The following is a 27,079-nucleotide window of genomic DNA, read 5'->3' on the forward strand; positions in this document are numbered from 1 at the left end:
ATAAAATCATAAATTGAAGAGGAGAAAAAACCATCCACACCACAGAAATACAAAGGATTACAAGAGAATCTTATGAAAAATTAAATGCCCATAAACTGGACAACCTGTACAAAATGGATAAATTCCTAGAAACATGAAACCTCCCAAAACTAAATCTGGAAGAAACAGAAAATGTGAACAGGCAGACTACCAGCAATGACATTGAAAGAGTAATCAAAAGATTTCCAACAAACAAAAGCCCAGGACCAGATGGCTTCACCAGTGAATTCTCCCAAACATTTAATGAAGAGTTAATAACTATACTTTTCAACGTATTCCAAAAAATAGAAGGAAAGCTTCTAAGCTCATTCTAGAAGGCCAGCATTACCCCGATAGCAAATCATATAAAGGCAACTACAAAAAAGAAAAAGAATCACAGGCCATTATCTCTGACAAACACAGATGCAAATACCCTCAACAAAGTATCAGCAAACCAAACCCATTAATACATTTAAAGAAAATCATTCACCACAATCAAGTGGAACCTATTCTTGGGACGCAAGAGTGGTTCAATATTCACAAATCAATCAACATAATACATTGGAGCAACAAGAGAAAGGGTAAGAACTGTAAGAGCATTTCCATAAATGCAGAAAAAGCATCTGAGGAAGTGCGACATCTATTCGTGATAGAAACCCTCAACAAGGCAGGTTTAGAGGGAACATATCCCAACATAATCAAGCCCGTCTACTCAAACTCACAGCTGACAGCATCTTCAATGATGAAGAGCTGCGAGCTTTCCCCTAAGATCAGGAGCCAGACAAGGACGTCCACTTTCACTATTTTTGTTCAACAGAGCACTGGAAGTGCTAGCCACTGCAATCAGACAACATAATGAAACAAAAGGAATCCAAAAAAGTAAGGAAGAAGAAAAACTTCCACTATTTGCAGATGACACGATACTATATAGAGTAAACCCTGAAGATGCCACCAAGAAACTACCAGACCTGATAAATGAATTCAGTAAGGCTGCAGGACACAAAATCAATACATAGAAACCTACTGCATTTCTATACAGTAATAATGAAGTAACGGAAAGAAAAATTAAGAAGTCAATTCCACTTGCAACTGCACCAAAGAAAATACCTAGGAATCAACTTAAACAAGGAAGCGAAAGGCCTGTACTCTGAAAACTATAAAACACTAATGAAAGAAACTGAAGGTGACACAAACAAATGGAAAGATACTCTGTGCTCATGGACTGGAAGAATAAATATTGTTAAAATGTCCACACTACCAAAGCAATCTACAGACTTAACGCAATCCTAATCAAAATACCAATCGCATTTTTCCCAGAACTTGAATAAATAATTCTCCAATTTGTATGGAATTACCAAAGAGCATGAATAGCAAAAGCAAAATCTGAAAAAGAGCACAACGGGCTATACTGCAATCCCAGATTTCAAGATACACTACAAAGCTGTAGTGATCCAAACAGTAAGATACTGGCACAAAAACTGACACACAGGTCAATGGAAAAGAACAGAGAGCTCAGAAATAAACCCACAATTATAGGGTCAATTAATCCTCAAAAAGATTGTGAGGCAAGACTATGCAATGGGCTAAGGACGATATTTTCAACAAAGCTGCTGGGAAAACTGGACAGCTACATTTTGCAAAAGAATGAAGTTGAACCACTTTCTTCCACCATACGCAAAAATAAACTCAAAACAGATTAAGGACCTAAATGAGAGACCTGAAATCATAAAAATCCAAGAAGAGAATACAGGCAGTAATTTCTCTGACATCAGCCGGAGTAACTTTTTTCTAGATATGTCTCCTGAGGCAAGGGAAAGGAAAGCAAAAATAAACTGAAAATAAAAAGTTTCTGCACAGCAAAGGAAATAATCAACGAAACTAAAAGACAAGCTACAGAGTGAGAGAAGATATTTTCAAGTGACACATCTGATAATGGGTCAGTATCCAAAATATATCAAGAACCTGCACAACTCGACAGCAGAAAAACAAAGAATCTAAATACAAATGGACAGAAGACATGAACAGACATTTCTCCAAAGAAGCCATCCAGATGGCCAACAGACACACGACAGAAAAGATGCTCAACATCACTCCTTATCAAAAAGCAAATCAAAACCACAACGAGATACCACCTCATATGTGTCAAGATCATTCACACAAGAAACTACAAGTGCTGGTGAGGATGTGGTGAAAAAGGAGCCCCCGCGCACTGTCGGTGGGAATACAGACCGGGGCAGCCACTGGAAAACAGTGTGGACGTCCCTCAAAAATATACAAACAGAAATACCTTATGATCCAGTAATTTCACTACTAGGTATTTACCCGAAGAATATGAAAACACTAGTTTGAAAAGATACATGTGTCCTTACGCTTCCTGCAGCAATATTTATGACAACCAAATTCTGAAGGCAGCCGAGGGCCCACGGACTGAGGACCGGGTAAAGAGCTGGTGTGTTGGTAACGGGGTATTATTCGGACACAGAAAAAGGATGAGAGCTTGGCATCTGCAACAACATGGATGGGTCTACGGGGTAGAAGGCTAAGTGAAATCCGTCAGAGAAAGATAGATTCTGTATGATTTCGTTCACATGTAGAATTTAAGAAACCAAATCAACATAGAAAAAAGGGAAACAACCTGAAAACCAGACTCTCAACTCGAGAGAACAAAATAGTATTACCGGAGGGGAAGGGAGGGGAGGGCAGGGGTGAAACAGGGGAAGTGGATTACAAAGCACACTCAACGAGACGAGCACTGCGTTATCCTAGACCCGTCCAGTCACGACATGCACGCGCGCAGCTAACACAACACTGTATGTTACTATACTGGAGTCAAAAACAAAACAAAACAAAACACAAGCCTTAAAAAAGTTGCTATAATTTAAATTAAACAAATGAATAGAGCAAAATCAAACCACACCACATACGCTAATCATCTACTATGTGCCAGGCACTCAAGAGGTATTCTTTTGGCATGATTCTTTTAATTCCTTTTCCAGATAAAAACCTTAAGATTATCTGTCAAAACTACAGGCTTAAAAATGGGATTCACCTTCCAAGGGTATTTTGTTTTGTTTTGTTTTGTTTTGTTTGTTTTTTAAATATTTTATTTATTTATTTGACAGAGAAAGATCACAAGTAGGCAGAGAGAGAGAGAGAGAGAGGAGGAAGCAGGCTCCCTGCCGAGCGGAAAGCCCGATGCAGGACTCGATCCCAGGACCCTGAGATCATGACCTGAGCCAAAGGCAGAGGCTTAACCCACTGAGCCACCCAGGCGCCCTCACCTTCTGAGTTTTAGAGAAGAAGCACGATAGAGGGTGTGCATGCACGAGCACATTTCTGGAAACACAAGCTCCTCAAAACTAAGAAGCAGGCAGAGCAGAGGAGCAAAGCGCTCCCGCAACTCGGCTCTTACCTGTGTGCATTGCCGTCTCCTTTTTGCAGAACCTCAATGATCTCTCGCACCGTATGTGCAGGGTCTCTGGGGCTCAGTAAATACAACAGAACCTTCCTTCCGTATTTGTCATTTACTATGTTGGGCAAAGAATTAATAATTTCCTGGAAAATTATAGAAACAAAAAATGAACATATGTGCTTAAGACAAGGTACGCTTGCAATCTGAAGGGTACAGAAGGAGCCATGTGCGACACTTTTCTCCCATGGGCTTCGCAGAAAATGTGGAGCTGATTTTGAAATTTCACCCTTAAAGGCACAAAGCCTGATGCTCAGAACACGGAACGGCTTCTGGACTGTGACCAGCATTACTGAACAAGCCGTTTACATGGATGACCGAGCTCAAGGACTTAAAATCTTTAAAAGCGTTCTCTTCCTTCTATGACCAAGAGTTCTCAGGCCACTCTTACTAGGCACATGGCTTGCTGGGGTCACCGAGCAGATACAGTTAATCTGCAGCTGCTTTACATGTAGAATCCGCATCGATGAAGGACATTCTTACTAGAATTTCCCCACTGAGATGTATGTGAACGGAGAGAAAGGAACTCTGTTACATCGAACAAGGGAATAAAGGCTTTTAAAGTTAGTTGCTTATTCATGGCAAATGAAGGCTGTTGAAGGGTCGCACTGACAGCAGCAACGGGGGGAAGGGAATGAATGCAGAGAGCATCCCCGGAGCGCGCACGAACAGTCACACTCCAGGACATTTCCAATCAACTTCCCAAGAACAGTAATCTCCTTTTCTAGTTGTCTGAATTGAAGTAACAAAGGCAATGTCATCCCCACCCCGGCTAAGCTCCTGTGTCAGTGTGCTGATGTTTCCAGACAGCGAAGTTACGGTTTAAAAATTCCTCGATTCTTAACAGAGAATCTGCAACAGAAAAAAATCGTGTTTTTTCCCCTTTAACATTCCTAATTCTTGCAACAAGCCTAACAGGTATTCACAGCCATACGTGTTTGCGCATCGCAGGTCCTGCACAACTGGCTGGGGCCACCGAAACCGCTCTGCGCAGGTCATCAGGTTTACCAGTGAGGGACCCATGGAGGAGAGAAGGGACCTGCCACAGGACACAGCGTGTCAGTGGCGGGCCTCTGACTAGTCTTGGTCCCCCGTCTTGGTCCCCCGACTCCACGGAAAGGAATTCTCCATGGGGAAATCTACTCAGATGGGCTATGTTCTTAAATAACCATTACCTTCAATGAGATTTGAGATTAATAATTCAATGCAAGGAGCCAAGCTAAAAATGAAGCTGGTCATGGAGGAGATCCCAATACTACCAAATTTGTGACCCCAAGGTTGGTGATCCAACTGCAGAATCCACACATCACAGTTCTCTTTTAAAAATGCCAACCTTCCCTCATTGTTTACACAAAAATATATTGTGCTTCCTAAAACTCATAATAGCAGCTAACACTTGAAAGGCACTCAGAGGAGCCAGACCAATGCAGACAGCACTACGCCCGTGATCCTAAACACTCTTGCCAACACCAGGACAGAGGGACTACAGTCACTTCCATTTTACTAAGAAGAAGCCCGAGGCTTAGATTAGTGACTTGTGGTAGATGCGTAAGGGTCACTCACCAGGACGTGGCTGACCCAAGACTATGGGTTTCCATGATTTTTTTTTAAATTTATTTTTTATAAACATAAAATGTATTTTTATCCCCAGGGGTACAGGTCTGTGAATCACCAGGTTTACACACTTCACAGCACTCACCCCAGCACATACCATCCCCAATGTCCATAACCCCACCCCCCTCCCAATCCCCCTCCCCCAGCAACCCTCAGTTTGTTTTGTGAGATTAAGAGTCACTTATGGTTTGTCTCCCTCCCGATCCCATCTTGTTTCATTTCTTCTTCTCCTACCCCCTTAACCCCCCATGTTGCATCTCCACTTCCTCGTATCAGGGAGATCATATGATAGTTGTCTTTCTCTGCTTGACGTACTTCGCTAAGCATGATACCATCTAGTTCCATCCACGTCATAGCTAATGGCAAGATTTCATTTCTTTTGGTGGCTGCATAGTATTCCATTGTAGATATATACCACATCTTCTTTATCCATTCATCTGGTGATGGACATCTAGGTTCTTTCCATAGTTTGGCTATTGTGGACATTGCTGCTATAAACATTCAGGTGCACGTGCCCCTTTGGATCACTACATTTGTATCCTTAGGGTAAATACCCAGTAGTGCAATTGCTGGGTCATAGGGTAGTTCTATTTTCAACATTTTGAGGAACCTCCATGCTGTTTTCCAGAGTGGCTGCACCAGCTTGCATTCCCACCCACAGTGTAGGAGGGTTCCCCTTTCTCCGCATCCTCGCCAGCATCTGTCATTTCCTGACTTGTTAATTTTAGCCATTCTGACTAGTGTGAGGTGGTATCTCATTGTGGTTTTGATTTGTATTTCCCTGATGCCGAGTGATATGGAGCACTTTTTCATGTGTCTGTTGGCCATCTGGATGTCTTCTTTGCAGAAATGTCTGTTCATGTCCTCTGCCCATTTCTTGACTGGATTATTTGTTCTTTGGGTGTTGAGTTTGCTAAGTTCTTTATAGATTTTGGACACTAGCCCTTTATCTGATATGTCGTTTGCAAATAATCTTCTCCCATTCTGTCAGTTGTCTTTTGGTTTTGTTAACCGTTTCCTTTGCCGTGCAAAACCTTTTGATTTTGATGAAATCCCAATAGTTCATTTTTGCCCTTGCTTCCCTTGCCTTTGGCGATGTTCCTAGGAAGAAGTTGCTGTGGCTGAGATCGAAGAGGTTGCTGCCTGTGTTCTAAAGGATACTGATGGATTCCTTTCTCACACTGAGGGTCCTTCATTTTGAGTCTATTTTCGTGTGTGATGTAAGGAAATGGTCCAATTTCATTTTTCTGCATGTGGCTGTCCAATTTTCCCAACACTATTTATTGAAGAGGCTGTCTTTTTTCCATTGGACATTCTTTCCTGCTTTGTTGAAGATTAGTTGACCATAGAGTTGAGGGTCTATTTCTGGGCTCTCTATTCTGTTCCATTGATCTATGTGTCTGTTTTTGTGCCAGTACCATGCTGTCTTGATGATGACAGCTTTGTAATAGAGCTTGAAGTCTGGAATTGTGATGCCACCAACTTTGGCTTTCTTTTTCAATATCCCTTTGGCTATTCGAGGTCTTTTCTGGTTCCATATAAATTTTAGGATTATTTGTTCCATTTCTTTGAAAAAAATGGATGGTATTTTGATAGGAATTGCATTAAATGTGTAGACTGCTTTAGGTAGCATAGACATTTTCACAATATTTATTCTTCCAATCCAGAAGCATGGAACATTTTTCCATTTCTTTGTGTCTTCCTCAATTTCTTTCATGAGTACTTTATAGTTTTCTGAGTATAGATTCTTAGCCTCTTTGGTTAGGTTTATTCCTAGGTATCTTATAGTTTTGGGTGCAATTGTAAATGGGATTGACTCCTTATTTTCTCTTTCTTCTGTCTTGTTGTTGGTGTAGAGAAATGCAACCGATTTCTGTGCATTGATTTTATATCCTGACACTTTACTGAATTCCTGTACAAGTTCTAGAGGTTTGGAGTGGAGTCTTTTGGGTTTTCCACATATAGTATCATATCTTTCAGAAAGTGGTTGATTTTCTGTTTCTAGAATTGCTGTTCTTCTTCTCTTCAATCTCCCGTTGGATTTGTGGGTGTTTGCAATCTTTAGATAAGCTATCTAGCTGATCTCCTGCTACCTGAAGTAGTCTCAGCCTGCTACTTCTCCGCCATCTTGACTCCTCCCCCGGTTTCCATGATTTTAAACCCTGTCGCATTCTTACTTTTGAAGATGGTTAAGGTCACATATGAAGATCTCTTTGTACAAGATAAAGGTCTGCAGAGAACAGGTGCAAAAGATCCAACCACTTCCAAATGGTTATGAATTTCAACCACCCAGGGAGCAAAAAACTTAAAATTTCAGTCAGAAAAGGAAGACGGAAAAAAATGTTCATACCTTCTCATGAGGGAGGGAGCGCTTTTGTAATTTCAAGGTAAACATGTCCCAGAGTGGGCTCAGAATATATACTTTTTATAACGAAGCATTTAGTACCACAAACAGAGGATACCTTCAGAGTGACTTTTCCAATTTAAGGCTTAACCAACTCAAAAAAGACAGATGCTTTAATTTGTTGAAAGAAGAGGAGTGAAAATGATACCTAGCTTACGCCAATTTCTATGATCGCTAACCTGCCCCTGCTAACTCTACTGTCCTTAGGAAAACCATTCTGGGGTATAGTATCTTCACAGCAAATGCTTTTTTTTTTTTTAAAATAATGGTGGTGGTGATTGTTTCACTTTATTAATTTTTACAATAAGGTTGTAGCCTTTATACTCCACACACACAAAATAAAACAAGTGCTTATGAAAGAGTCCCTGCCCCCACCCCCTTTCCAAAACATCCTGAACATAGCAATTCAATAGAACAGAAAAATCAAGACATGTTTGATTTCAAAATTTCAATAAAAAAACCAAAGTAGGTAATACAAAAGCTGTTCAACTTCCAACTCTAAATAGGCACTGTAAAACAAAACAAAAACTCAGTATTTAAATTTCTCCAGCACACTTTCCAGTATAAATGCTCTGTAATCAGCTAGTAATAAATGGGAACAGAAACTCAGAACAGAAGCTGTATTGCTTCCCTGCTCCCCCTTTCTCTGATAATTAGAGGGTGGAGGTATTAGGGGATACAAAAGTCAGAGGAAGAAGAATTAAAAAGAAAAATTCTGAAAGCTGTTGGGGTAACAGTGAGCAGTTCCAGACTCCGATCCAAATAGGCTAGATGCACAGTATGTAACTTGATCTGAATGGAACTTGTTTCCCTGATGAAGCCTAAAACTGCATCCATAGTTTCTGGTGAACCTGTAATGCGATTCTGAAAGTACAGTTTTATATAATAAGATGCCGTTATCTTTATTCTTTCTAGTAGGAGTGATGGTGAACGAATTGTGTTGCTTGCCTTGGGATTTTTTGAACATTTGTAAAATGCTTTCTTCCTTTCTAGTCCACAAACAACAGCAAATGCTTTTTTGAAAACAAAAACCAAAAAAAATCAAAAAACAAAATAAAACCAACAAAACAAAACCCTAGGGGAGTATGCAATAAAGAGTTATAAATGGCTGCTGCTTATTTCTAATTAATGGTTTTTCCTTTGGTGAAGAGGAAAAGAGGAGGCATGAACCTGACAATGTACTCCTCAACCTACTTAACTTTCTCTGCGAAGGCTACACTTAAGAGCTAGTACAACACACATGGTTTGGGAAACGCACATGCTTCACTCACCACAATAAGCTAGGGCTTCCAACATAACACACAAAACCCAAGCACAAATATTACTTAGGACTAGTCCCCAAGTTCACTGAACTTTTCCTTCCTTTCAGTTTGTCATTAAGAAACTCAGAATCTAAATTTAAGGTTTTTCAGAAAGTGCAATGTTTATAAACTGTCATATGAAACTAAAAAAACCTTTACTTAAAAATGTGGTATCATTAAGAGGACCTGCGTGGCTCAGTTGGTGAAGCCGACTCTTGATTTTGGCTCAGGTCATGCTCTCAGGGGCGTGGAATCCAGCCCCATGTCGGGCTCCCAGTGGAGCTCTGTGCTGGATGTGGAGCCTGCTTGGGATTCCTGCTCTCCCTCTGCCCCTCCCCATTTTAAAAAACTGTGGTACAATTTAATTCTCCCCATCTCCCTCTCACCAAGCTTTCCTACCATCAAAAACATTCATCTTAGAAAAAATAAAATACTACGAGCATGGCTATATTAAGGAGTACTAATTCATTTCTCTTTAACGTGCATTACAGAGAAAGCAGAGAGAAATTTCTAGATGATCCTCCCAAAACACTGCTGCCTACCAGAAGAGGTAGAAATAGGTAAGGGGTAGCTATGGTACAGCTGTGTGGTGGATTCGATCTTTGGGTTCAAGCTGTGTAGCCTTTGGCAAATCAGTTAACCTCTCTGCCTATCAACTCCCTCATCCATGCAAGGAAATGATAGACCCGCCTGACTTGTGGGTCGTTACCAAGAACAATTGAGAAAATTCACACTGCAAACTGAAAAATGCTGTAAAGTATTTATGTCCATATTAAAAACACACCTCTCAGTTTATAGGCTCTTAAACTGGGGGAGATTAAGTAAAGTTGTTAGGGTCATGAATTGACAGCCTCAAGACAGAGAGAACCCCAACAATGAAGGTTCAATTTTAAAAGTTTTCGACTCAACTATCCTTCTCAATAAAACTGACAGAGAAAATCCCAAGAACCATCTGTGGTAACTTCTTTGTGTGCTTTACTCTGGAGCAGGCGCGCGGACGGAAGCAGAGTGAGGCAAGGATAAAACTCCTCCCCCTGAAGACATGTTTGCCCAGTTCTGACCTCCCCGTGTTGGACCCTTATGAGATTCACGGGCCTTCTTGTTTTGCTGAGCCTCTTTTAAAACAGAAAAGTAAAGGTCCCGATAAAGGGTGCACCCCGGAAGCAGGGTCAGAGCACAAGTCTCGCACTTTCGGTGGCAGGAGGACATGCAGAAAGCAGCGCACCATACCGAGAACGGAGCCTCTGGTCCACACACCTCTGTGCAGGGCTGCGTGTGGGGCCAGAAAGAGATGTACACTGGCCTTAACCTCATAGAGCCAAAATCTAGTGGAAGAGGCACGAGAAATGTAATAAAAGTGAAAAATACCAGTAAGAGGTAAAGGATGGGTAAGTATAAAAGGAAGATCACTAGGCAAGGATGGCAGCCCCTTACGTGTTTTCTTTTAAAAACTACGATGATTCTGTCCAGAAGTACATCTCCTTGTGATCAAACTACTGGAAGACAGAGTTTCATGAGTGTCATTCCAGTTCCGCAAGAAGAAAAAGTTCTGGAGGTTGGTTCCAGAACAGTCTGCATAAGCTTAATACTACTGAACCTAAAAATACTGGGAATTTCTCTCTCCATCTCCTTCACCAAGGTCAATTATCACTGCCCACACCCAACCTGCTGCAGCCACCAGTCTGTTCTCTGTATTTACAAGTGTATTGTTTTTTTAACGAGTGTATTTTTAATGTTTATTTTGTGTTACAAAATAGGTAAGTCACAGGCTGTAAAGTACAGCACAGGGAAGTCAGCAGTCCTGTAATACCTCTGTATGGTGACGCATGGGGACTGCTACGTACCCTGCTAAGGACACAGGAATATATGTAATTGTCCAATTGCTATGCTGGGTACCTGAAACTCAGTGTATGCCAACTTAACTTCAATAAAAAAAGAAAATGTGCAAAACAGGGGGAAAGGTTAAGGTGACAAATTTTACATTATGCATGTTTTACCACAATTAAAAGTAAACAGGGGTACCTGGATGGCTCAGTGGGTTAAAGCCTCTGCCTTCGGCTCAGGTCATGATCCCGGTGTTGTGGGATCGAGCCCCGCATTGGGCTCTCTGCTCCGCAGGGAGCCTACTTCCTCCTCTCTCTCTCTCTCTCTCTCTCTCTGCCTCTCTGCCTACTTCTGATCTCTGTCTGTCAAATAAATAAATAAAAAATCTTTAAAAAAAAAAAAAAGTAAACAAAAACACAACCAGGAAAATATATCCCCGTGGCGCTCAGATTCCCAGAAGCTGGCAGCTACCACCCTGGACAGGCAGCTGCAGCCTCTCCTTCCCCCACAGCTCACCCCACACACCTGGCTGCCTCCTCCTTTTACCTGCCCGGAGCCTGGGGCACAGCACCATCAACTGCTAACTGAACAGATGGCAAAGGCAAACTCGAGGAGCGTGAGGACAGGAAGACCAGAGCTGCCTGGGAGATCAGAAAACCATCTAAAGACAGAACTGGTGCTGCTTCTTAAATAAGAGAAGGCGGAGTGTTTATTAGGCTATGATTTCAACCTGACATTTCAGGAAACCCAGTTACTCTGAGCCGAATGCTTAGCAACACTAAGCCATCTTGGCTATTTTTAAAAAGCACTGCGCGACGCAACAGGTTTTGTAGTGGCTGGGTGGGAAATACGGCGTGTGACTCTATGAACATATGAGCAGTGTATCTGGCAGCCCACTGACTGTGCTAAGTAAATGCCTTAGAAAAACAAGGAGACATACAAGAATGCTCATAAAATTTGAACAGCAAAAAATAACGAAAACTCTAATGTTTTAAAAACTACCAACAATCTAGTCTGTATCAACAGAAAAAGGGAAAACTAATTTACAGTATACTCATAGTACAATACTATTTGGCGCTACAAGTGATTTAGAACAGGGTGGGCAAACCATGGCTCATGGGTCAAATCCAACCTGTGGCTTGTTTTCACACATACTATGAGGTAAGAATGGTTTTCATATTTTAAAGGGTCGCTAAAAACAAACAAAACATAAAAACCAAGAATAGGCAACAGAGATCATAGAATGGCTCACAAACCCTAAAATAATTACAACCTGGCCTTATACTAAAAAAAAAAAAAAAAAAAAGACTTGCCAAGCCCGATGAAATCTCACAACCTAATGCCAAAAGAAAAAGCAAGTCGCAGGAGAAAACATACAAGACATGCTTACAAAGAATCCATAAACATGCAAAACAGGGCCATATTCATCTACATACAGCCGAAGGATAAGGGAGTGTATGCAAACAATACATAACAAAATTTATTACAGTAGGTGTGGGGGAGGGGGAGAGGCAAGCAGGGGCAGGTACACAGAAGGCTTGAACTTCAAGTGTCAAGTTTTACTTCTTTCTCAGATGGTGGGAGGCTGGGTGTTTGCTCTATTAGTCTTAGTACTTCTCTGTATATTTAGAAAATAGTAGTATTTTAAAGGGACACTGCAATGCTTATTCCTTTCAAACAGCAACTGGTCAGGGTACTTCTCTCCTGTTCAGAGGAACGCTGCTGTCAAAGCGGCTGCATCATACCAACAATTCCAGAGGTAAGTGGATCAAATTTTATATACATGTTTATTCTGGAAAGTCAAGTGGGTGGGAGAAGTTGAGGGCTCAGCTGACCCGGCTAGGATTCCGACCTGACATTTCAGGAAGCCTGGTTACCCTGATCAGAATGCGTATTGGCCACGCTATGCTTCCTTGGGTTTTGTTTTTTTTTTTTAAAGCACTGAATACTGCAACAGGTTTTGTGGTGGTGGGAAAAACACAAGAGCAATTAGCATTCCTGGATTTTATCACTAGCTATATAGTTTAATGATACCCAGAACCCACTGAGCCTTCCGTCAGTTAGAAGCGAGAGTTCATCAGGCCATTCTCAGGGAAAGCTGCCCTAAGTATGAGAAAGGCATAAGGAATGCAGCTCAAGTAGTTGTGGGAATCAAACGGATAAGCACGAGGAATTAAAACTGTTTCAACGGCGACTTGAAGAGGGACGACAGTTTGGAAAAAACTGATCTAGCAGACAGTGGTGGCCAATCCTGGTTTCTCTCGTGAAACCCATTTGGAACCCTTATGCAAATTTTAGTTGTTATGAAAATATTAAACAAAGCAACTTTCAAAAGCCCAGCCTGTTTCCATTTTCATCAAACAACTTTATTCATTTTGCCAATTTATGGCCTCCCATCTCTGTCACCAGAATGAAAAACAATCATTATTGATTGGAGTCAAAAGGGTAATAAAGTCACAAGGAACATGCCAAAATACTCCGTCTGTGACATGCAAGTCTTGCCAACTTGCTTCTTCCCACAATCCCATCCCAAAGAAAGTCATCGCAATTTTAAAACAGTCAAGGGGAAAGTCGAAACATGACAGCAAGGGCATGAGAAATTCACACACACTGGGGCCCTCCGCTGGCACCTAACCTTGCCCTCGCCAGCCTGTTTCCCCACTACGCCAGCTCTGCGCTTCCAGAAGGGCTGCAGAGAGAGGCCACAGCACCCCCACGTGCCTACAGGTAAAGTCTCTTTCTGCACATCCACACGGCTCCTCCCTGCTCATGGTGGGAAAGTAGCTTTTGTCACTAAGATTTCCCGAAGGGCCCCATCTGTGGGTATCCAGCAAAGGTCTGTGTAATGCCTCAATGAATCATCCAGGTCTGTACAGATCATATGGTTTTAAGAACGTTTCTAAATTTGGTCACTATTACCAACATGGCAACGGCTGATTCTCACCCTGGAACCCCGACCACAAAGCCCCCCCACCCCATCCCCCGCACACCCGAAAGAGAGAAAGGGAAGAAAGGATCACATATTCAGAAGTCAGGAAAAGAGGCAAGTACTGAAGAAGGTAAATGTTACTCTGAAGTGCTTTTACCAAAGGACCACAGTTTTTCTGAAGACCAGCTTAGTGTTAAATGAACTGCATTTATATTACCACTCTGTGGTCACTGCACCACACTCAGAAGGAACTGCTGAAATGAAAAAAGGAAGCTGGTCTGTTAATTTTAGTAAGAATTTTTAATAGGACTCTGAAAAAGCTTTCATGAAAGCTCTAAGGAGTATCACAACTGAATGAGATTTTATCGGTTTTCTTTTCCAGCCCCACCCAGCACTGAGGCAATGATAAACCAGGTAACTGTGCGGAGGTAGTTTCTCCAAAGGGAGGCAAGAATAATTGAGTCCCTGAATAATTAACTGCAGAACTACTACAGCAATGAACTTCACATCACATCTGAATACAGAACTGTTGACTCATTTTTCTTTTAGCAAATCATGTGGTCAAAAAGCCATGGGATCCTAATGCAACCAGTCCCTTGCAAATCCAAAATAATATTAATATCAAGTTCCAAGATCACGGTTTACACAGGAAAAAAAGCAAATGTCACAAAACAGAACTGAGACAACTGAAAAAAAAAAAAATCCCAAAATACCAGTAGAAAGCACACTTCAACATCTTTATACACACAGGTGTAAAATCGAACTGACCGATGTATCAATTTAACATATGTTCAAGATCATGAGAATTACTTACGGATATGATTATCTGCTTCACAAGCTTAGTATCATCGATACAATCAAATGCCGCCAGTAAGACCAAATGGGAGTACTGGCCCTGTAAGAAACAGAAGCTAGGGATGGTTAGAAGAATACACAGCTTCTCCCTTTCATTCTCCCCATGGAGGCACTTTATAAGGTTACCAGCCTGACAACTGTCTAATATAACACGAAAAGAGATAAAAGCCATTCAAAGGAACTTCCTCTCTTATCAGGACCTAGTTAATTATATTCTAGGTTGATTTAAAAAAAAAAAAAAAGAAAAACAAAAGCACATTCTTCAATATCAAGTAGCCGAGTCTCATTTTTCTTAACTAACCAGGATATAACACCTCTCAAAAACAGGTATCCTGTTAATAAATAACTCCTTGAAAATTACACTAAAAAATGCAAGTGTAAGTTGGGGGGGTGGGGAACCAATAGCCAAGAATGTAAAACTATTTATATGTACGTATGTATGCGTGTATCTATGTACAGATATACATATCAGTATTTTAATCATAAAAAATAAAGCAAATAAACTCAGATATAATACAAAATATACATAATATGTGTACAAAGAAAATCAGGGAAGGAAAAACACTGTAATGTAATGGTCCCTGCTAGGTTAAAGGGTTATAAATGATTTTTCTTTTTCTTTTGTATACTGTCTAATTTCTCTAAAATAATCCTATATAAGCAGAAGAGAAATACTAAATAATACAAGAATATACTTAGATACTATGAGAATAAAAGTAACCACTTTACAAAGTATAGCAGCACAAGATTAAAAAATGTTGTGACTTTCACAATGGTCATCTCTTGAAATAACAGAATTACTTCTGTGATGCTGACATTGTTTCCGAAGTCTAAGAACTTCTACCTCATGACAAAAGAAGGAAAAAAGTGTTTTCAGAGCTGGTAGCATATTCTTTTTGTATCCTACATAAGGATAGCAATCTTCTACCTTGAGAAGGTTACCTGAGTTCTGGTAACACTCATTTAGAGCCAGGTCTAAAGAACACGGCAGGTAATAACGTTTCAATTAGAAATAAAATAGAAAAAAATAACAAAGGTCTAACGTCTTTACCATATAAAGACCAACCCTCTACTAAAAATGGGCAAAGAACCCAAAGAGTCAGTTCACAGAAAAAAAAGGGACAAGTGGGGGCACCTGGGTGGCTCTGAAGGCTCTGCCTTCAGCTCAGGTCATGGTCTCAGGGTCCTGGGATCAAGCCCCGCATGGGGCTCTCTGCTCAGCGGGGAGCCTGCTTCCTCCTATCTCTCTCTCTCTCTGCCTACTTCTCTGCCTACTTGTGATCTCTATCTGTCAAATAAATAAATAAAATCTTAAAAAAAAAAAAAAAAAGGGTAAGTGGCTTTAAGCGTATGAAACAGGGGCACCCGGATGGCTCAGTGGGATAAGCATCTGCCTTCAGCTCAGGCCATGGTCTCAGAGTCCTGGGATCAAGCCCCACATCAGGCTCTCTGCTCAGCAGGGATTCTGCTTCCCCCTTTCTCTCTGCCTGCCTCTTTGCCTACTTGTGATCTCTCTCTCTATCTGTCAAATAAATAAATAAAATTTTTTTAAAAACGCATATGAAATAATACTTGTTTTAAGGACAATAATTAAAGCAATGAAATACCATTTTCCACCTATCATCTATGCAAAAGGGAAAAGCCCTGCTAATATACTAACTTGGCAAAGGTCTGGGAAAAAGCAGGCATGTTTCTTTATTTTTGGTGAGAACGTATAATGCTTCAACTTCTTTAAAGAGCAACTGACATTTATAAAAATTTAAAGTGCATGTATTTTCTGATCTAACAATTTCATTTCTAGGGATTTACCTTACAGACGTGCTTCCACAAATGCACTAAGAGTACCTGAGTACTGTCTAAAATAACAAAAAACTAGAAACTACTTAAGTGCCCAACAGTAAGGACTGGTTAAGTAAATTATGAAGTCATATAATAAAACATTATCAGGTCATTAAAAAGAATGAAGCAGATAAAATGTACATATATACTGAAATAAAATGACCCCTGAGGTGGACTGAGCGGAGAACACGAAGTAGAGAACAATACGCAGAGGGTACACAAGCACTGGTCTCTGATTTTTTATAAGTCTCACATGCAGAAAGATGCCCAAACACAAAACCAACCACTGGCTGAAAACAATAGAAGCTGGGACAAAATTTAAGTGAGAAAAAGACAATCCTACAATTTCATTTGGAGCTTTTAATATTTTTCAGCAACTGAGAGAACTAGCCAGTGAAGAAATCAGTAAAAACACTGATGCTTTGAACAACACTATCAACCACCCTGATTTAATTGACATTTGCAGAGAACCACACCCACTAACTCCACAAAATAAGTTCTCCTCAAGATACTGAGACACACCGAACGTTGGGCCACAGAATCAGTCTTTAAAATTTTAAAAGGATCGAAATAAGAGAGTATGTCAAGAATCGCCAATATTTGGAAATGTAAACGCTTCTAAATAACCATAAATCGAACCCATGGGCTGTTACTAGTTTCTCTCCCCTCTGTAGAGGCAACTCCTTGAGATGCAAAAGGTACTGCACTGTTAATCTCTCCTTCTCATGGTGCCTGGCTGGGATTAGGGTCTCAAAGACAAAAAGTAAAAACAAAAACTGTTTTTACCACTAAACTGTAAAATTAAAACAATCTAATTTTATTATTTAATGTTTTTTACTAGTAATGCTTTCCAGAATTTTCTATTAACATTCTATTTTTATTTATTTCTAATTTAAAATATTCAAATTAAAATGTTATACAGAAGATTTACTTCGTGGTGAATAATGACTAATAAAATCTTGTCATACTCTGGAAGCCGCTCCCTAAAGAATCTCTTCTTTCATTTCATTACAGAAAAGAGAGCTGCCTTCCACAGGGCCTTCCGTGCTCTCGCTAGTCTCCAGCCCTACAGAGATGACAGGTATGTATGTGGTCACACAGTACCAACTCAGGTGTGTGTGTGCAGCAGCACTGGCCAAATCAAGTACTCCCCAGACGCTAGCAGCTCTCATTGGACTCTTCAGAGGAAATAGTTGTTATCAACCAATTTTAGTTCCCCAGTAAATTTGAACTTCAAAGTAACTCAAAAATAAAAAAGTGCTTACTATTACATATATTCCAGAAATACTATGGAAAACCACTTAGTATTTAAATACACACAAATACTTTTTTTTGAGGCAGCTAATCCCTCAGAAAAATCTTTTCGTATCCTCTACAATTTCACCTGGAGAGCTGTTACAGCATCTCCAAAGGATCCCAAAGAACTATAAAACTTAACCAGAATTTTCTCTGCTGACTTTACAAATTTATTCTAGGCAGTAATTTCCATGCTTAATAACATAATTGGACAAATTCATTAAGAAGTACATACCAGGCCCTCACAAAGTATCTACTAAAAATGGAAAACTGTCACAAGAGAATGTTAAATTAAAAAAGGAGGAATCTTATTTAGTGTAAATTTAGTATTATTAAAATACAAACATATGCACAGAAAAAGTAATAAAACAAGGAACAATTTTCTTCTTGGCAATTTTCTGCAGTTTTCAAATTTTCTGCAATAGACGTGATTTCATTTCATTATTAAAAATAACTTCAAAAAGAGGGGTGCCTGGGTGGCTCAGTGGGTTGGGTCTCTGTCTTCAGCTCAGGTCATGATCTCAGGGTCCTGGGATGGAGCCCCCCGAGCTCAGGCTCTCTGCTCAGCAGAGGGCCTGCTTCCCCCCACCCAAACCACCCCCCTGCCCCACCTGCCCCTCTGCCCACTTGTGATCTCTGTCTGTCAAATAAATAAATAAAATCTTAAAAATAAATAAATAAATAAAGCTTAAAGAGAAGCCAAAACCAAACAAAAACCTAATAAACTGTGGTTTTATTATACTTACATTGGCCACCTTTTCAATATAAGTCTTCATTGTTTTCACAATCACTTTCCTGTCCTTAAAAAAGAAGAATTAACTTTTGTTATAGCCTTCAGTGATCGCTTAAAAATTACAGTCAAAAATTTTATATAATACTAAAATTCCCACCAGTCTGGCATTCTCTTCACTACTGAAAACAGTTATGAGCCAGACCGCCCCACCCAAAAAAATGGCAATATGCTTTAAGTCCTTTCAGAACTATTACAACCTTAGACCTGTTCGTGACAATGCAGAGACCGAAATCCAGAAGCACAGAATTATTAGCCATAAGACAAACTTAGTGAAACCACCTTCTTTTACAACAGTGAGAATGGAGAGAACTCATTCGGTGTCTGAACTCCTACAAAATGCCTGAGAGCACAGTGTAGACAGTATTTGATACTTACTTGCTGAACAGAAATTAAATCTGTATTCATTTAAAAAGTGGGCAAAGCAGAACTCTTTTAAAGGCAAAATTATACTAACAAGGAAGTGCGGGTCACCCCTGTGAAACTTCGGTATTTAACGTGGATTTTCACCTTTTCCCTGCAAGCATGAACAGCCACGTGAGCCAACCGAGCTGCTCATTAGGACCTCCTGTCTCTCCTGCCCCCAAGAAGATCATTAAATGAGGAATCGAAGGACCAGAGAGGTACCGAAACTTCTATAAAGGTCAGCCTGGCATAAACATTGTGTTGACTTGCTCTACGGGTCCCTTCCCAATAAAAGACAACTCCAGCTTTTCATACTTAAATGAAAATTCCAACAAAGAAACACCAGGCCTTCAGAAAATCCCATTCCCGGGAGGCCCCGAGGTGCAACCACGCAAAGACAATGCTGCTTGCACGCGTCAGGGCAAAGCCCGTGGGAGAGGGCAGGCCTCTGGGACCACTGACCTTGGGTGTGCCGTGCCACAGGCAGTGCATGGCCACTCTAGCACCATCGTGTGTGTGCGCCAGGTAGATCACGGCTTCGCGGATGGCTTCGATCGTTTCCTGCGGGAATAATGCCACCGGGGCTTTATTGTATTCTTCCTGCCTTTTTAAAATCTGTCTACTGAGGGGCAGTTATGCACAGAGGATGAAGGAGAGTACAGGGAGTTAACAATTTAAGTTTTCATTTTGTAGAGACGGATACAGAAACAACTTTTGTCTAAACATTTTCTTCCCCATCAACAGCAGCAAGCAGTGGTAGCAGTTTCTATTAAGATATCTGAGGAGTTTTACCAATTATCCATTCAAAAAGGTATATAGATGTGTAGTATATTCCAGAAGATTTTTCAAGAAAAAGAAATCTAGGAAGTGACTGTGGTAAGAAGGGGGTTTTTAACAGTAAAACCAGATAAAATAAAAAAAATGCTCTTTCCTAAGAGAATAATGTATATAATGAACAAAAAACCAAACACTAACTTTGAATAAAGTTTCTCTTTTTCAGCTTATCATTGGATTCCTTCTAGAAATCATTTTAACAATTCACCATAAAAACATTTAATAGTTCCCTAAGAAAAATGAGTCTATGAGACCAGGTCCTCATTTATCAACGGCCCCTGAGTAAAAACACAGACATTAGTGTCTTACAAGGTAGTTCCGCTCATTTATAAACTTCCTTCTTCATCGTCCGTGTACGTAAGTGCGCAGTTATATCCGGGAGTCTGGCCTACAGAGGTACATGAGTTCTGACAGCTAAAAGCTGCAGGACCCCACCTGAGTCTGTTCCCAATTTAAAAATTTATCTCAAATCAATAAAATAAAAACAAAGTCTCAGACCATGAAAGAGAAAGGTGGGTGCCTAGTTTCATCAGTAAGGAACAAGTGATTTCATCTTTAACTATTGTTATCCTTTCCCAGGATGGGTCTCAAGGACACAGCTCTCAGCTTACATACCTCAACTTACGAATCTATTCAAAGCCACCCAGCTGGAGAGTGAATGCCCCAGGGCCAGGAAAGATTTATCTCATTAATGTATATTCACACTAAGTCCCCAGTGACTTTTGTGTTATTAATACATTCAACACTAAAAAAAATATTTTCTACCACTGAATATACCCAAGTGCTCATATTCTCACTCCCAAAATACAGTCCTGCCTTAGTAAATCCAGACCTGTCAGAAACTGGGCTCTGCAGAAAAGAGAGAGAAATCCCCAAAAGAGAAGCAGCAGCTGCTATGTTCACGGGACCATACGCTTAGGTGAGCAGCTACTCTCGGGAAGGTCTTTTCTTGTGTCAGTTTGTTTTTTTTTTAAAGATTTTATTTATTTATTTGACAGACAGAAATCACAAGTAGGCAGAGAGGCAGGCAGAGAGAGGAAGGGAAGCAGGCTCCCTGCTGAGCAGAGAGCCTGATGCGGGGCTCTATTTCAGGACCCTGGGATCATGACCTGAGCTGAAGGCAGTGGCTTAACCCACTGAGCCACCCAGGCACCCCTTCCCTATGTCAATTTTGAGAGGGTCAAAATTCCTATGAATGTTTAACCCGGCCTACTTGTTAACGAGAAGTTGGGGTCATTATTTCAGTTACCCCTTACCACAGCAATGAGGACAAACAGGCAATGAGTTCAGTTTGATGAGGCCAGCGAAGTTCAGGGACTAAATGATGAGTTCTCATTTGTATTCCCATCAATGACTTGAAGGGCAGGACAAATTATCACCATTCTGTGTTCCTTATCCTTCCAGCGTGTAAGGTCCAGGTGTTCATGGTCCATTTAGTTTTACAGAAGTGTCCTCCCCTAGCCTTTTAATGCTGACATGATTTTTTATCAGCACAGGGGAATTTCAAACCCCTGGCATGCCGAATATCTATTTGTGAGTTAATTTTCAGTATGGTTAGCTTGAGGACAGTTTCTGGCTAATAATTAAAATATAAAAATCTAACAAGATTGATAGAATTATGGTCAATTCCACTGTCTTCTGGCAAATATCTAAATGGAATTAGTAGGCTTATTCAAAAGACGTTGAGTGGCTTATCGTCTTTAAATAAGGAAACAGGAGTGCCTGGGTGGCTCAGTCGGCCAAGCATCTCTTGATCTTGATTCAGGTCATGATTCAGGGGTCAGGAGATTGAGTCCGCAGTGGGCTCCATGCTGGGCGTGGAGCCTGCTTAAGGTACCCTCTCTCTGTCTCTCCCAAATAAATAAATAAACAACTATCTAAAATTTCCAAAATTTTCAAAGCAGTGTTTTACATTTTAACATGGCTCTTCCTCTGTGTTTGCTTTAAAAACCAACAGCAAGAACTTACTGATCTTAGCTTTGGGGGCGCATAGGTGAAAAAGTCCAGGAATACTTTGTGCACCAATGAGTGCTTAATCACAGCTTCCCTGAAAAGAGAGAAAAGGGAAGACAGACTGTGTCAGATCTAGCACTCCATACAGTAACAGAGACCGAGGCAGCCTCAGTAGTCCTAAAATACTCAAAGCCAATGAAATGGCTTAGCAAATGTAACGTCGTAGGACAGAATACATCCTTCAGCAATATACTAGGAATTAAGAAAAAAAAAAAAACCCACCTTCCAGCCTCTAAATCTTTTAGTAGCCTCTACAATCAAAACCAGCATACAAATTTCTAGTATCTAGTCGGCCAAGACTTATCATCATTCCAAGTACACTCTACCATCTTCAGTAAGGACATCTATGCTTTTACCCAACAACGGACATGTGATCAGAAATCCCTATGTGCACCGGCTTTTTTACAGTTATTTTCTTTCTGTCAAGGACCCTTCACAATGCTTAGCTTCATAAAATAATTTTAGCTCAATTAAAACATGAACAGAACGAAACAGCACCAGCAACTGCAACAGGCCCGAACTGACACAAGGTTCCCCGTGTGATGCTTGCGGGATACAGACGTACAGTGGAGGCGGACCGTCGCAGCACGAAGGTGTCAGGCTGACATGGACCATCTCAGTAGCCAGCAGACACCGGCTGCCTTTATGGGCAAAGCACTGTTTCTGAGTGTTTTGGAAACATTAACCCTTTTAATCTTCATAAACTTCCATGGAACATGTACTACTATTATCCCAATCTTATAGATGTGGAAGCTGAGGTTACGTCGCCCGGCTGTCACAGAGTTGGTAAGTGAGAGGGGCACCATGATTCCCACCTGGGCAGTTTGGGTCCCAAAGGCTACACCTTAACCACTCCACTACGGTGCAAATGCTAAGAAGGCCACACGCCTGAACATCTAAATTTCAGGATCCAATGTAAGTAGCACAATCTATTTGGGAAACCATCTACCTTTTCTATGCGAGGGTTATATAACATTTCTTTCTTTCAAATGCTAAGAAAAGACAAAATCAGCTTTCTTACTTTTGGGCCATTGGAGTTAGAATCTGCTTCATTTCATCCATAATCAGCTGTAGTTTTTCTGGCTGTAGCTCTAATACTTTGTCCAGGGTTGGATGATCTGCTGACTACAACGAGAAAAATCAAACCCCTCTAGGTTTAATCAAGTTTCTTCAACATAATTATTTCAAATAAACTTAATATAAATTTCAGATTTCCCTTATTTATATAATGAAAGGCCTGCTGTACATACACTCATGGAGTAACTCGATTGTCTGATTTTTACTCTATACACCCATCAATGTATTTAAAAAGCCAGCCCAAACAGCTGACCAATTCGACCAGTCAACAGGTGCCAGCACGTGCTTAATCTTAAGATCAAGTAGTCAGCTCACAAATTCTTGCCACCATATGCTTTGTAATTAGGGGGATATTCCTACTGCGGGAGTCACAAAAGCAGTAAAGCACTCAGTTCAAAGCAGGAGCTGAACCTGACTAGGGGAGGCAAGCCAGGAAATAATCCGTATCCCTGGAGACAGAGGGGTGTGTTTATGTCACAGGGTCTGAAACTGTTCTAGTCCCCTTCCTGGCCTCCTTCTGATTCAATCCCTGTACTACATCCAAGGCTGGTTTTCTGTGCTCCCTTTCCTCCCTGGATACAACCTAGAGAAGCACAGTCCACACCATGAAGACCCACGGAAGCAGCGATGGGGAGCCCGAGGCACTTCGGCCGGAGCCGGGGGCGGGTACAAAGCTTTGCTACCTATTAAGAGTCGTCCCCCTCAGTCCGTCAGAAAACGGACACACCGAAGCACTACACAGAGCACTTGGGAGGGAGTAATAATGTAGTTTTAAAGGGGATTTAGGGACAGTGCTCTGGGAGGAAGAGCCATCTGCCTGACCACCTGGCTCACACCAGCGAAACCGTCTAAGAGAACAAACGGTGGGAAAAAGTGTCTTAACGGACCAACCAAAGCAAAACTACTTCCTGAGAACAGGGCACTGCAGAGTCAGGCCCAGCACACGGAGAAAGAGCGAGCGCTCACAGAACATCTGGGCTGTCACCTTGTAAAGCTGAAACGTGTTGCCGTAGAGCTCCTCGGCCAGCATGTTCCTCTGCTCCAAGATGGCCTTGTCGTTGTAGGCGTACTCCACGATGGCGGACGCCTCCGCGTGCCGCAGCATCTTCCTCACGTGGCCTTTAAAACTGCTTATGATCGCTGCGATCTGTGGCTTACTCCTAAGCCCAGTGAGACGGTGGGAAAAGCTCAGTGATGGGAGAAGCAAGCCGGGCAGCCACAAACCCTAACTGCCCTGAGCCCAACCCATCAAAATGCTGGCTGCTGGGCCCCGGGGAAACGCAAGGGAGAAGGCCACCTCCAGCAGCAGCCGGCCTCCGCAGCAGCCGGCTGGCTCCCGGCGTCTGAGACCGGACTCTGCCGGGCAGCTGAGGGATCCTGAGCGAGTTACTGGAATTCTCTAGGATGCAGCTTCTTCGGTCACGGGACACAAAGAATGTGGCTGGGGCGAGGGCCGAGTGACCTCGGGTGCACAGGCACTGGGACTGGCACACAGTAGGTGCCTGGTGTTCCTTCCCTGTAGTACACTGTTCCTTTACACCCCGAAATACTTGGAAATTTTGTTCACTATTGGCGAGCACATTACGGCACCTTATGCTCAAAAAAAGAAGTCAGGACAAGTAGCAATTCCTGCTAATTTAGGAAACCCTCCTGTCTTGACATTTTCTAACCCTAACCCCACTATTTCTCCTCCCCTTCCTCCTCCTAGCCCTCCAACTTCTAAATACTGGTCACCTCCTCTTCCAGGGCATCAAAATACCCTCATAAGAGTGTTGAAGGCAAGGCCATCGTTTACATTACTTCAATAATTGCTTTTAAGATCACGCGCCCCAGAAACATCACAAGCATCTGCCTGGGGCCATTATTGGGATCCCAGACCACGTGCACAACTGGTATCCCCACCTTTAAAAAACCAGTGACGATATATTTTATAAATAAAACAACTCACCCATACATGAGGAATTTCTTCACAATATTTCTGGAATACTTCGCTTTACTTAACTGGACCAAATCATCTGAAACACAAAATACATTTACAACGATTGGCTAGCCTCACTACAGTCCCCCAGAAGCAAACAACCACAAAAATGCACAATCCTGGGAACACAGACAACTCTCCTAACTTGTCTCACGCAATGAACAAATAAAACAAAAAAAGGTCCTACAGAGAACACACGGCTTTCCCTCAGTAAGAATTATTTTCCAGGGCAGTCTTGGGTATTTCAAGAGAAAAAGTTACTTCATATGAATAATCACAATTAATCTTCCGCATAAAAGAAATACCTCGCAGTTCTTCAAATGCCTGTTTTCTCTGCTCTTCAGTCCCGTACTGAATGTAACACTGGATCACACGGGTGGAATCGTGCGCAAACGCGATCTGCAGGAAAGACCAATTTGGGCCTTTATACTGATTCTCTCTGAAGACGGGTGTCTTTATCACAGTATTATGTTTTACTGCTACCGCTCTTATTATTCCTTGCTAGTCAAAAGGTAGGGTCTCATGGATAAAATCAAACCGAGCTTGATCAGGAGAAGAAATGCTTGCTTCAATTGTACAAAATGACATCCTTTGGTTTTGCCACCTACCATACATACCATGCATTTCAGAAGAATTTCCTTAAGGAACGTTTACAGAGATATTTTTGATAAAACTAAAAGTTTTTAAAAAGATGGCTGTTTTATACATACTGACCACTTACTATATAACCAGGATTGATGCTTCAAGTACATTTTCCTCATTTAGATGTCAAAGGAACCTTAGGAATGTGCTGTTGCGGGGCGCCTGGGTGGCTCAGTGGGTTAAGCCTCTGCCTTTGGCTCTGGTCATGATTTCAGGGTCCTGGTATCGAGCCCCGCATCAGGCTCTCTGCTCAGCAGGGAGCCTGCTTCCCCCTCTCTGTCTACTTGTGATTTCTGTCAAATAAATAAATAAAATCTTAAAAAAAAAAAAAAGAATGTGCTGTTGCTATGCCCATTTTACAGATGAGGAAAGCAAGTTTATGAGAAGTTAAGGAGCAGATTATCCCTATGACCCAGGGGATGAACTTTAACTTCTCTGAATCCCAGATGTATCAAATGTCCCTCACGGACAAAGACATTAAGTTAAAGGAGACAAAGTATGCTATGGTTACCGCAACCCGATGGTTACCGCAACCCCTAGCACACAGTAATCGATACAGAGGTTGTTACTGCCCAAAGGCACACACATTTTAAGCTGCAGAGTGAGGATCTGAACACCACTTTCACTCCCAAGGCCTTGCAGTATTAACCGAAGGGTAGTTGGGAAAGTTGAGTGTAAAATACTCATGAATCAAGGATAACAGACTACTGCTGGAACTGAGAAGTTCCAGCCTAAAAATACTTCTTCCTGAATAAAGACGAAAACAATTGCTGGGAACTTGCATAGTTCAAGACTTCAAACTGCAAAATAGCATCTGATTAGACCTACGTATGTGGTCTGGCAAGGGCTACCCCTCCAGGGTCCCCAAAGCTACTAAGTCTGTTGTCTCACAAGTGAATAGTCAGCTAAGTATTTACCCAAATACACAAGCGTCAACCGAAGTTTATTATAAAATACAATTTAGGAGCAACATTGAAAATTAGTTTAGAACTCCCAAATCTGTATTTCAAAGATCTCTGTATGATGTTTGTAAAAGCAATGATGAAAGAAGTAATCATCTGTTAACATCATATATTCAAAAAACCAGCAATTTAGAACATATGGAAGCATACGGAGTTCAGAGAAAGACTCTCTAATAAATTCCTCAAGGCAACTTTAAAGAACACTGATTTATTGCAAGTGAATTTTTGAAAAAAGTGACACAGCCAAATATTTGATATTTTACTAATTTCTCAGCAGTAAGGTCCCAACTATCAAATTTTTTATTTAGTCAATATTGTAACAGGTACTGGAAATCTGTGGCCAAATACATTTAAAACAACTTCACAGATCACGAATGGTCACCCAACCCCTCCTGACAGCGAGTCGATTTCAGTTGTTAACACAGACAACTGTGAGCCTGCCCTACTTACAGTTTTAATTTTCCCTTGAATCAACTTCTGCAAATCACTCATCAATTTCACTCTCTTTTCTTTGTCACAGTCTTTTCTATAAATGAGAATAAAGGGGGAAACAGAGCTTAAGTAAAGACATTATTTTAAACAGGAGAAACTAAAAACCCTACCAGCGTACATTCACCGAGGTAGGTGTGATTTTTCTCTTCGGAGGCAGCAAACCTCTGACATTAAAATTACTATTCCAGAGCAGCCAGAGAAAAGCAATTTTCTCAAAGACAAGAACTCATCTCACAAGGTGTAATTTTATGCATCAATTTAAATCTTCGCAGCCAGAACCTCGGAAGTAAGGAAAATAATAAAACATGTCCACGATACCAAATACTTAAGTATCTCA

At 41.2% G+C, this 27,079-nt stretch overlaps 1 protein-coding gene across 1 annotated transcript in view; it reads right to left on the bottom strand.

Moving 5' to 3' along the window:
• Positions 1-27,079, bottom strand: part of PUM3 (pumilio RNA binding family member 3) — a 49,822-nt gene that overhangs the window by 12,920 nt on the left and 9,823 nt on the right. Inside the window, exons 5-14 of the mRNA XM_032307302.1 lie at positions 26,701-26,776; positions 24,952-25,045; positions 24,617-24,683; positions 23,654-23,828; positions 22,613-22,716; positions 21,547-21,625; positions 19,207-19,305; positions 18,296-18,349; positions 14,374-14,454; positions 3,431-3,573 (exon numbers count right to left, since the gene is read on the bottom strand). Coding sequence (XP_032163193.1) covers positions 3,431-3,573; positions 14,374-14,454; positions 18,296-18,349; positions 19,207-19,305; positions 21,547-21,625; positions 22,613-22,716; positions 23,654-23,828; positions 24,617-24,683; positions 24,952-25,045; positions 26,701-26,776 — 972 coding nt within the window. The remainder of the gene's footprint in view (positions 1-3,430; positions 3,574-14,373; positions 14,455-18,295; positions 18,350-19,206; positions 19,306-21,546; positions 21,626-22,612; positions 22,717-23,653; positions 23,829-24,616; positions 24,684-24,951; positions 25,046-26,700; positions 26,777-27,079) is intronic.

Source organism: Mustela erminea, chromosome 12 (assembly GCF_009829155.1).
Source record: "Mustela erminea isolate mMusErm1 chromosome 12, mMusErm1.Pri, whole genome shotgun sequence".
Lineage (NCBI taxonomy): Eukaryota > Metazoa > Chordata > Mammalia > Carnivora > Mustelidae > Mustela > Mustela erminea.